This window comes from Kryptolebias marmoratus, linkage group LG17 (genome assembly GCF_001649575.2).
Source record: "Kryptolebias marmoratus isolate JLee-2015 linkage group LG17, ASM164957v2, whole genome shotgun sequence".
Classification (NCBI taxonomy): domain Eukaryota; kingdom Metazoa; phylum Chordata; class Actinopteri; order Cyprinodontiformes; family Rivulidae; genus Kryptolebias; species Kryptolebias marmoratus.
This window is the reverse complement of record NC_051446.1, coordinates 8,643,687-8,656,034: the sequence shown is the minus strand read 5'-3', so window position 1 is coordinate 8,656,034 and position 12,348 is coordinate 8,643,687. Positions and strand designations below refer to the sequence as shown.

The following is a 12,348-nucleotide window of genomic DNA, read 5'->3' as shown; positions in this document are numbered from 1 at the left end:
TGGAGTAAATTTTAGAAATGGAGATAGGCAGATTTGGACCACCATGTAAAAATAGTTAATATTTATCATTGACGTGGTTTTTGGACCTGGACATTCAGGCCTGTAGCTTCAGATGTTTTCTGTCATAGGAGGGCTTCCTTGCAGATGTCAGTGTCAGACGCTCTAGATTTATGGAAAATAAATTGACTAGTGGCCAAAATGGTTCTGAGACACCCATAACAACTCTATCACTACTTTGAGCAAAAATTTGTTGCACTATTTTTTGGACCAGGTTCAAAATTTATGCAATAAGACTGTGAGCCTCTACAACTCACACAAGGAAACTGAAAACTCCTTGGAAACAATTCAAGACATTGTGGAGACTGTCTACCAACTACACATTAACGGTCACAGCCCAGTGAGATACAATCCATGCTACTAATGAAATGTCATTTTATTTCAAACTAACTATACCCAATTTAACACCCCATTTGTGGTAGAGGGAGGTAAAACACAAAGCAGCCAGTACTGTAGCTCCTTTTCACTGAGAAGACTCTTTGCCATCTAGGTATAGTTTATTAAAGAACCCAGACTGCATGGGGGACTGAAGTTAACCTGCTGCTGTTGCGACACTGAAGAAGTGTGTGAGGATCTGGTTTTGACCCGCCTTTGGGCGTGGTCTTTAACCTCCTCTCATTGCAGCTGTTGCTTATTCCTCTGACGAGCAGTACCTGTATTTAAACCCCTAGTCGGCACCAGATCTTCGCTGGAGCATCTTGCCTTATGGTCAGAGTCTCAGCCACTATGTTTATGCCTAGCTTCGAACTGCTACAATAATCCTGTTTTTGTGCTTTGCCTCACTTCAGGTTTTTACCTCTGTACCTCTACATGGGACTTACCTTGTGCAGCCTGGACTAACTTACCTGTTGGATTCCTCCTGGACCATTCACTCCTCAACTCTGAGCCGCTTCACTCTTCTGAAACCTGTAAGGAAAACAAACAAATAATCCCTAACCACCACGGACAAACCCGTACTGGATTCTTTGTACTCGAGACTCACCTTGCCTCCTTCCTGTCGTTTCAGATGCTCCCGAACTCTCGCTGTAAATATTAATTCACCTGTAAATAAATCACTTACCTTTACGTCTCGGTGTTCTGGTTTCCGGTTCCACTCATATGGCTAAAACCCTGCATTATGTCAAAGTGTTGTAGTTACAGAGCGGTAACGGTCAATATACTGTATGTAAGGGTAAGCTGGCATCACGATTCAAGGGTGTGATGTATGAATGACAGCCTCTATGACCAGGATGTTGAATTGAAGTTTGTTTTTGTTTTAAATGCTTTTCCAAGTGGAGGTTTTTAAAAACATCAGGAAATACAGACATGGCGGCCTATTTTACGCATTCATACAGTCACTGTAGCCTAGAAACCACAACAACAATGGAGTTGTTTATACCAGGTTTTCTACATCTGTCTTGCTTTATCTTGTTGATCCTGTCATCACTAAACTAAGCTAGAGAAAATTGTAAACTGTATAACAGAAAAAAGTAAAACAAATAAAATACGGCAATAGTTGCCATGGTGATTCCCACCTTTTCTAAGGAGTAAAGAGAAGAGCACACAGCACCAGTCTTCACCAGACAGGCACCCAGAAGCCTGCTCTAGAAATTGAGCCAAAAAACAACTTGTGGCTGCGAGAAAAATACAAGTTATAAAAATAAAATTCTTAAGCTTTGAGTGGCAGAACCCAATGGTGTTCATGCATGTATTTTTTTATTTATATACAATGTTTTAGTAAAGACTTAAGGAAGTTAAAGAAAACTCCAATTTAGGTTTTAAAGAGAAAATTCAGAGCTCAAATATAATGGGAGTCAATGAAAGTTTGCATGTACCGTATGCACTGAACTCTGGGGAAATTTCATAGGAAACAATAAGTCCTGTTGCAGGGAGTGACACACTGGATGATGGTAGACGAAAACACTTGCTTTGATGCATAAACTGTTTAAGAAGTGTAATGTTTGTAAGCATTAAAGTGTATGGAAAAATTCTGAAAAGTTCAGACAGCTCTAAAATCAGTGACGGGTAAAATCTCCAAAAGTTGTGAAACAATATTAGACATTTACATTTACAATATTTTAGAGATATAAATGAAAAGTCATTTAAAGTCCAACTTTCTGTAGCTTTGAATGATGTGACTACTGTGGAGACTGTCTGAGCTGTAGCACTCCAAAGAGGGCTGGGTTTTCTCACTTGTTACACTTGTTACGTTGTCTATGAGGAAATTTTATGGTATATCATCCATGTTGTACAATGGGCTGCTACCAAAAGAACAAACACATTAATACTAGGTAGAAGCACTCAGTGAGTGCAAACCTCCTCTAAAGCTATAAAGTGATTAAAGAAAGTAAAAGTTGTGTGATCCAGATCATAATCTGGATCAACACCAAAATGCAATCCATTGTTTTTTTTGTGTTTAATTCTTTTTAGTTTTTACGTGATCTTGCTAACAGACAAACAAACCAATAGACACAACTAGAAAATACAACTTTCTTGGTGGAGGAAACAAAACTGTCACACGTAGGAGCACAGACAAGTTATTAACAAAGGAACCATGAACCATGAACCTTGAAATCAACAGGCATCATCTTTGACCCATGAGGTGTCCAGCTTTGCAGTTTAATTTTCTCTGTTAGATGGTTGCCGAGTTAGAGAACAAAGCAATCTGTGACCTTGACCGTTGACCCCATGACCTTGACATCAGTTGTGATCACCCTTGACCCATGAGATGTCCAGCTGTGGAGTTTAACATTCCTGTTACACAGCTGCAGAATTACAGAACGGGCTGATCTGTCACTTTGACCTTTGACCTTACACTTGGACCGGATCACCACCACAATTTAACCATTTGTTCCTTGTACCACGTTTGACGTTTCCTTAAAATTTCATGAAAATCTGATCATAACTTTTTGAGTAATCCTGTGCACAAACAGACAGACAGGCGTCACTGAAAACAAACTTGTTGGTGGAGGTAATAATACAGCTTCTTCAGTAATTATACATTAACACTCATAATATGCAGTTTATTATTAATTTTTCACATAATAAAAATGTACAACAATGTTTTATGCTGCATCTTTTAAACTGAGCACAGGAGAGTCTTTCTGTGTGGTGAAGTGGTCTACCGAGCAACTGGTGTGTCATCAGAGATCACACAGGGATGTGTTCTTGAAGTAACTTCATCTTTTTAATGACTTGTCAGTGACCGAGGACAGCAGCAGCAGGACACACACTCACCCGGACCTTTATCAACACTAAAGCTAACCCGAACAACTTTTACATCCTTGAGCTGCCGGCCTGCCATCATTCTGCCTTCCAACAGCCGCTCTCTGTATTTATATTAGCTGCAAAGCAATTTGAACTGTACATTCCTGATAGGTGACCAACACTTGGCCCAGGCAGAAAAATATTTCAAAGCTTAGAGAGAAACTTTAACAATCAATATCCAGTTGGAGTGCTTGGCATGAGGTGCGGCACAGCATTTTTGTAACAAAGGCAACAAAGATTTATTTACTTCATCTGAGCTCACAGAACCCTGGTACAGCTTTCAATAAGTTTTACTGTAGTAGATTTTAATGTGAAACCAATTACAAACCTGAGTCGGCCCTAAAAACACTTTGTTTTGTTTTATATACTTTTATTTTAATAAAAAACATTTATTTCACGTTCTCTCATTTCATCACATCACCCAGACTGGTTTGATAAATAATAAATCTGTTTACTGCCCATGCACAATGAGGTAATACTGACCTTCAGAAGTGTCTGATCCATCAATTGGATCTCGTCTTGGTTTTGCTCCGGTGATGAATGAACTTGTGAGTAATTTCATGGATGAATTAGGAGCTAAAAGCAACAGCAGGAAAAATGCACCGGCACTTATCCCACCTGTTGCCTAAAGCTAATAAAGAAGTTGGTTTTTGTTCTGATGCTTCAGGCAGATAGAGGTTCAGACAGAAAGCCTGGCAGGAAAATGCTTCCGATAATTAGGAAAGCAAAGTAAACACTCAGAGCACTCGGCTCATCATATCTCGAGTAATATCTATTCATTATATTCATTGAAAACCTTTTCACTGCACTCCAAGTTCAGATTCAAACCATAGGCACGGAGCTCAAATTGTTACACAACATACAAGGAACTTTTATAGGACGTTAATTTTCTCTGATGAGGACGGATCAGTCAAATTAAGGACATGAAGCTGATGTGAACTGATAAGGCTGATTGTGTCTATCAGAATGACTGGATAATCTCCTCCAGATGAGAATAAACTCCTGACTCCATCCACTATCAGATCAGAGGGAAATCCATTCAGCTCACAGGGAAATGTTTGTGCATAAAAAGAAAACAGGCTGAAAAAGTGAAAACTGGTTTTTAGTAAGTGTTCAAGACATCTGAACGATCCAACCACCACCACTACTCTTTATCCTGTTTGTGTTTGTTTGTCTGTCTGTTAGCAGAATTTCTCATTAACCACTGGACAAATTTTAAAGAAATGAGGAATGACTGGATGTACATCTGGAACTGACTAACCTTTGGAGTCACACCAGTTCAAGATGGTGACCACAGTGAATCAGTGTTAGCAAACACAATAATTGCTATAACTCAATCAATTTTACAGTTGTTGAGCTAAAATTGGGTGTGGTAGTAGATGAGGGCCACCCTTAATGCATACTCTGAAGACTACACAATGCACAACAATACCTTTGAGATTTAATCTTTTTATTACCAAATATCTCATGACCAGTTGGGTGGATTTTAACGAAACTCTCAGAAAATCATTGTTGGATGTATATATTCACAACTCACTAGTATTTGTAGTCAGCCCGATTAAAGATGGCTGCCACAGCTGATCCACATTAGCCAACATGGCTGTAACTTATTCAGATTTACAGATATTGAGGTAAAGTTTAATGTGGTGGTGGTTGAGAGTCATGCTCAACACATACTAAGTGCTAACACATCTCATGAGATCTCAGGATTGCATGAGATTGTACATAACATAATTTACAAGGTTTACCAAAATGGTTACAACTTTGCACTTTCTCATCATATGATGATCTTACTGTAAGACGGGCATGAAACGCAGCGGGCGATATGCATTCCTTCAAGGAATGTTAGGCCTTTAATGCAGTAAATGAAATAATCTGTGTCAAAATCTGGTTTGTTGTGAAGAACTCGGTGGACAACTAATCTGTGTCACATCACTTTCAGCTGATTTCACCTAATTTCTAAACTGAGCTTTGTGATGATTTATTTCCTGCACCAGAGTGATTTCAGAGGCTTTGAGCTAAAAAAAAAGTGCTCACCTTTCCCCTTGTAAAGCAGCTCAGAAAGCAAATGAGCTCACATAAGTACAAAAACAACTATTATGAACAAAAAACATAAAAGAGGTTGATAATAATGACAAGTAATTGAATGTTATCAATTCTTCCACTCTGACAGAGAAAAGTGAAAACATAAACTAAACTTGTCATAAAGAGTGAGCCTCCGCAGTGGGCAGCAGTACAGTTACACCTCCAATGGTAAAATTGTGTTAATGATGCCACCGTGTGGTCTCTTCCACCGGGGATCAATCACCATAATGTAAATGAATAAAACATAAATCTGACAGGTCAAAACCACTAAACTTTAGCAGACTGTAGTGTTTTTATTTTACAAAAGGCACTTTATTTCAAATTTACAGTTTGCCTGAAACACCATAAAGACAAAGAAAAATAAAAAATAAAAAAATAAATCAGTTATCGATCCTGACCTTTGACCTCTGGTACAGAGCCAAACCTGACACTCCTCTCAGCTCACTGTGAAGCTTCTGTCTGCTTTAGTTCCATTACTCTCTCAGACAGAGACATTTTCTAAAGGCTTCAAGTGTTTTGCTCAAGTGCAAATGAAGTCATTCTTATCACTGTGTGAAAAACAGCAGCAGAACAGCTTATATTAAGGAACATATTAACCCCAGTGAGCAACAAAAAGTAGCATTGTGCTTTAATAAAACAAACATCCTTCTTTAATGTCAATGACACTACTGAGTTTTAAAAAAGGAATGTCCCTGTGATAAGTTTTAACAATAAAATGAGGGTGAGTTCACAAGTACACTGAAGTAGATTTGAAAGAGAACCATATTGGAAGGAATTGAAAAGATCTCAATGTATTTTAATATCGCTTTTTTGTAAATAAGGTTAAATATTTTGAAAAGTATAATAGTAAAACCCATAAGTCAAAGCACCAATCTACCCAACAAGCTGGATGTTTGGATCTATGAATGGGTAAAATAGCAGAGTGGACTATGCAGAAGTAATTAGATGCCAAAACAATGTACAGAAAACAAAAAAATTAAGCAATAAAAAAAATGAACAGGAAAAAATATTATCAATGTTGACACAGTATTAAAACAATGACCTGATTTTTGCCAAGTTCTAAAATGGTTTGAATCTAACCTTAAGTGGACAGAAAAACCCAACAGATTCCACCATGTCACTGTTATTAAACACAAACTGGAAAGATTGTGTGTGAAAAACTAAGTCCACCCTTGCAGCTTCCGTGGATTTAGGAGCTAAAGTATCAACCAAGTGCTACTAATCAAACATATTGATGAACTGATCCTCATCAGTCTGATAACCTCTATAAAAGCAGGAGATTTGGCACTTTGCTGCTCTGGAGCAGCCAGGTGTGTCTCTTGACTGTAGGTAAATGTCAATGAATGAAGGAAAATCTTTGAATTGGTCTGAAATGATAATCAATAATAAATGAATGCGGTCATTAGGCCTTTAGGTGTAATAATACAAACCAAGTTGATTTCTTTTGTGAAAACAAATCAATGGAAGAGCTCAGTAACACTTCATAGATACGGTCAGTGAATCCCCAAAATAAACTTTCTGGTAGTTTTTTGATTCATAAACATCACAGCATCAAGTTAACCAGACATTGGTATGTGTGGTATGGGCAACTTTAACATTCTGTGAAGCCACCATCCATTGATCCATTGATCTATTGATCCATCTATCCACAACTTTTGAGAAAAGAAGAACTATAAATTTAGAATATGTATTTAGGTTTAACAGAACATCAGTTCACAGAATTAACATTTGTTCTTTTTGTATGGGAGAGTCCTGCCAATTTTTTTCACAGTAATGTCTACAAAGCTGATAATTCATAAAATAAATCTGGTTCTGGGAGATGGTAAATTAACAACCTTTTATAGACTTAATGACCATAAGGTTGGCACATAATTCAGCGTTTCTGAATTTAATGAAGAGCAAATTGCTAAGCCAGGAAGACTATCATTCATTGGTGCTATCTTGTCTCTGGCAGGAACTTGAGAAGCTCCAGTCTAGACTCTTTTCATGTTTGTTTCTCTTGTCCATCTCGTCTTCAAGACGATCTGAAGAACATGGGGATACAATGAATGGCTGAATTTGAGGAGATTCCAGTTTACGTTCACCTTCACTTCAATAGTCTCCCTCCTGCGCCACGTATGACATCATGGAAAATTTTGGAGCGCAGAGAGAAATACTGCACTGCTCTTACTATTTTGAGAGCAACATAAGAGCTAAAAATATCAATTCAAAACACAGGATTCCTCAAATGTTTTCACCTACGGCCCTGTGATGCGAGTGGCATATAAGCCGGTGAATTTGGGCCGTGAAGCTGAAAAGCTGAGATATTTCAGCATGGCTTAATCATGGAAGGATTTATTAAAAAGGTTCAAACAGTCCTGTTTTATCTGGTATGTGAGCTTTGTTGATTTGGGTACTTACCTTCAGCAGCCTCTATATTCTACTTGTCTAAAGATAATCTAAAAGGAATTTCCATGAAGAGCTGAGCTTGTTTGTATTTGACTGTCATACAAGTTTTTCTGGCCAATCCTATAAAACTACAGCTTCTTTTCATTTTGCTCAGGAAAGGCTTTGAAGTTTTATGTAAAAATGACCCATTTTCCTTTTAATTAGATTGAGTTGGACTGTGTGTAATTGGATTTGAATAACAGTTTTAGACTGACTGTAACTGGATTATGTTGGAATAAATTGGGCTGCACAGTGGATTAGTATTTAGCACTGTTGGGGGCAGCCTGGCCCAGTGGTAAGGAGGTCATCTTCCAATCAGAGGTTCAGGGATTTGATCCCCAACACTTGCAGCATGCTTACGTATCCTTGGGCAAGACACTGAACGTCCCCACTGTCCCCAATATGCTTATCAGTGTTTCAGGGGAATACAAAAGTTCTGTATACAGAGTGTAGATTTACAGTATAACAGAAAGCAATGTTTTAGTGAATACACAAGTTAAAGAGGCACTATATAAGTGTGATCCATTTATTGTCACTTTAGAGCAAGAAGACCCTGCGTTTGAATAGCGGCTGGTATTTACTTTTTCCTTCTGTGCATGTTTTCTTTGTGTATTCCATTTTCCAAAAATGTACATGTTCGGGCAACTGGAAATTCTAAATTGGCTCTTGATATGTGTGTGTACAATGGGTTTTCTCCAAAGTTAGCTAGTTAAGTCTTTAAGTTGTCTTAAAATAAATTTAGGGGCGACATTATGCCTGATTGGACTCTGACATTGTCGAGAATGTTTATTCCCTAATGAAGGTCTGTAACAATTGCCATAAAGCTAAGTGCAATCAGCATAGCTGTGCATATAGTGTAGGTTAGTACATATAATTATTCATGTAGGTTTTATTCTCAGACAAAGGCCAGGGGAAAATCATCACACCACACTAAAAATTAAATCCTAAAGTTCGGGCCCAGACTGTGAGTCACCATTATACTGCACATTGCACCAAACCTCTTTGTCCTGCTTATCATCAAACACTGTTGAGCTCTCAAAGCAGGAAACCAAGATCTTGCACTTAAGGGTGAAAGCAGAAGTTGTGAAGGAAGTTCAAAGGCATGTTCAATTGGTAACGAGGCCCAGACTAGAGTGTGATTTGGACAGTGGGGTGACCTGTGTTGAAAAGGCAATTTATTGTCAGATAGGGACAGAAACAATGTGCAATGGCAAGGGTATGTCCTGCATGGGACAAAGAGCAACAAATGAGAGTGGCTAGTCAAGTTTTGTCATTTTCTTCGTGCACTTCCAGAGCTACGGATGATCAATCCAAACAACTCACCAAGCCATTCAATTGGTATCAAACCCAGGTCCCAGTTTATTCTTCTAATCACTGCTATCTATTTGGACCTGTGCTGTGAGTCGATTTTTGGAAATAATGACGTGAAACATTTGGTTTGTCCACCTAATAATTTGGACAACCTATTGTAAAGCATGGGAAAACTATTTTAATGATATTTGGGAAAATGACCCACTTGTAACAGAAATCACACCACATCACATTAAACTAACAAAGAAATTTTGATGTCTAGCATGAATAACCACAGACCAGCTCCGGTTCAATATGTGCTTAAGAATAGTTGTACCTTTGCAGTTTTGATCACTTTTTACCCATATTTTTGGGTACAAAAAGAAGCTGCTACCTAAGTGTCCCTTCATACTCACCTCTACTCATAACTTATCTGCTTAAGTTTACTAAACACACATTTTTGTCAGTTTTGTACCAATGTTGGCAGTCCCCCCCCAACTTTCATAATTTAATCTACTGGAATGCACTTTTCTTATCATCAGTGTGGTTGAATTTGGGTATTCAGGGCTATATCTTTATAGTTTTTTTGAATAACCCTTCTTAAGACAGAAGAAAATTGAAAATGCAGTTCTTTTTAAATCCGAGATTATATTTCTAAACTTGTGTACAATTTTTTCTTCTTTTGTTTGGGTTAAAGTTTGTTTTCTTACCTGGTGCACTTTATGATTTGAGTTGAACATCTGACTTTGTGGATAATTAATGTTATTTATTGTAAAGTGTATTTCATTTTTTAACTTGGACTGGCTAACATAATTTTGAGAAAAGCTCTTGTACATTTTGAAAGAATGGATCCTGTATGTTCAGACTGTGTAGGTAAAGGAAAAAGCTCAGCTCACCGTTGTTGCCTTCTCCTGGTTTCTTCACCCTGTGGTACATCCTGTGTGTCTGCTGTCCAGCCTTTCCATGATCCTGTGTGGCCCTCTGTGGGTGACCACCATGCTGTCTGTCCTGCTGACTGTTGTTGTGGACCTCTGAGTGTTTTACAGCGCTCATGACTCCCCCCTTCACTCCCCAGTGGATGACATTTCTTCTTGGGTCACCTCTCTTCAGAAGAGCAGAAGGAAGAATAAGAGCAAATCCTCAGTGCACAGCAGAGTGAGATTTGACTCTGATTACCACCTCAGTTAGCAAGAACAGTAAAAAAAGCCACTACTAATAGAGTTTGAACTACCAGAACAGAAAAAAATAAACAGACATTTGAATGTTTGCATATGACAACTCCTCCTCTTTGCTGGGAGCTCAAGCAAAGCCAAGTTAGTGTTTGCAGAATACAACACACGTTCCAGATTTTGTATTGTTTCTCTTCAGAGGCCCCATCTGAGCTCCGGCAGACGGCGGGCGTGCGGCTGTTTGTTTACACTTCTTTAAGCCCACTTTCAGCCACATCATGCACCCCTATCCCACCATCAGTCACTACCTCTGCTGACAACTTATTAATTTGCAAATAGCAGAGCCCCTAACTCATGGACAAATATCAAACACATCTACACGGTAGATTCAGGAACCCCTAAGGTTCCAGTGTGAAAAATGAGCCTGTTAATCAGGGACAAAAACAGCCAGATTTGTTGTTCAGCCTGTGTACTTTTCATACATTAAATCATCTCCTGTGGTCCAAACCAAAAGGTACCACAAACATACATTTGTTTTCCTATCACCCACTGCCTTTCAATCTAGTGCTTTAGACTAAGTTTAGTTATAGCTGTTTTGGTCATACTTTGAGCATGACATATTATGATATTGCATAAGATTGTGCATAGTTCTTTTCAGGGTATGTATTGTGACTGACTCTCAGCCACTACCACATCAGATTTTTGCTTTATCTCTGTAAAATTGATTGGGTTATACCAAGTTTTGTCCTGGCTAAACTTGAACTCGTCAGACTCCAAAGTTAAACAGTTTTTCATTCAATTATTATTTTCTATATGTTTCATGAAAATCTGTTCCGTAGTTCATGAGATATTTTGCTAACAGATAAACAGGGTTGACTCCAAAAGTTAATGCTAAAGTTTTAAGCAAAGAGCTCATTCAGCGAGTAGCCATTGAAGGATGTGTTGAGTTTCTACTGAGTTTCAGCTATGACTGCACCTAGTTTTAGACAACATTTGTAAAATTGACTGAGTTATAGTGATTTTTGTGTTTTTTAAGGTCAAATGGCTATGTTGCACATTGTATAAATACAATAATTATGTCTGGGAATACTGCTAGTTTAGAAGTTTTTTTTCTTTAAAAAAGGGACCAGAGGGTGTGTTCCAATTACAGAGGGATCACAGTCACTGATATTTGTACTTTATATGCAGGAAGAGCAATACAGTTTTTGTCCTACCTGATGAACACAAACACTTTACCTTGCCAGGAAGTAAGTCAAGCAAAAATATTTGCTTGACTTAGTTTTATTCCTGAATTTTTAAAATATATTTGGACACATTGTTATTTTTTAAGCAAGTACCTTAGTACTGTATTTCAGTGGCATTGGCTAAAACTACACTACTGAAGATAATTTTTAAACAGATGTTTTTTTTTCTCTCTCTGTGTTTATAAAACTTTTTTTTTATGTCTCAACAATTCTAACAACAACAGTAAAATACCCATGCTGTCCCATTAGGTGCGGGCATCCACATTAACGGCATATCAAATGCAGAGAAAGAACTTATTTAGCTAGGCAAGAAATATTTTCCCAAACTTTTTCATTTTTGATACTGCTTACATTTCATTTTCAGTTAAGAACCATTTAAACACACAATCAAAAGGTGACAGGACCAGGATAAGGGATAAGCACGGAAAAACTAATAAAACTGACTCTATTGTTGTTTGCCAGATAGTTTGGTTTCTAGACCACAAAGTGAAAGTGGGGATGTGTGAAACAAGTTGCTATTGATTGTTTTTTAAAAGCTCTGTATCTCAGGCTCAGAGTGACAAACCAAAAACAGAGGTTTTAAAATTTATCACTTTGGAAATTGTTTCTAAGGAAAACTCAAGCTTGCATAAGTATAAGAAGTACAAAAGTAAAAGAAATTCTGCTTTTTAAAGATCTGGAATAAGGTAGATGGGGTCAATTAGAAGACGATTCAGTCTTCTGTCTTTCATTCCCACACTAAAATGAAGTTGAGATAATAGCAGAACTTCATGTTCTTGCCTCTCATCATAGTTTTTTATGTTTGGTGTGTGCTATACTTCAAAATGATT

The 12,348-nt window shown here is 37.8% G+C and overlaps 1 protein-coding gene across 4 annotated transcripts in view; it reads right to left on the bottom strand.

The window, feature by feature from the left end:
* myocd (myocardin) overlaps positions 1-10,182 on the bottom strand; it is a 94,387-nt gene extending 84,205 nt beyond the window's left edge. For 3 of the 4 annotated variants that reach the window (XM_037980955.1, XM_037980956.1, XM_025005952.2), the window contains exon 1: positions 10,002-10,182. In XM_037980955.1, the coding sequence (XP_037836883.1) occupies positions 10,002-10,158 (157 nt within the window). In that variant the 5' untranslated portion in view covers positions 10,159-10,182. The remainder of the gene's footprint in view (positions 1-10,001) is intronic. The other variant, XM_037980957.1, reaches the window with a different exon arrangement.
* Positions 10,183-12,348: the final 2,166 nt, after the last annotated feature.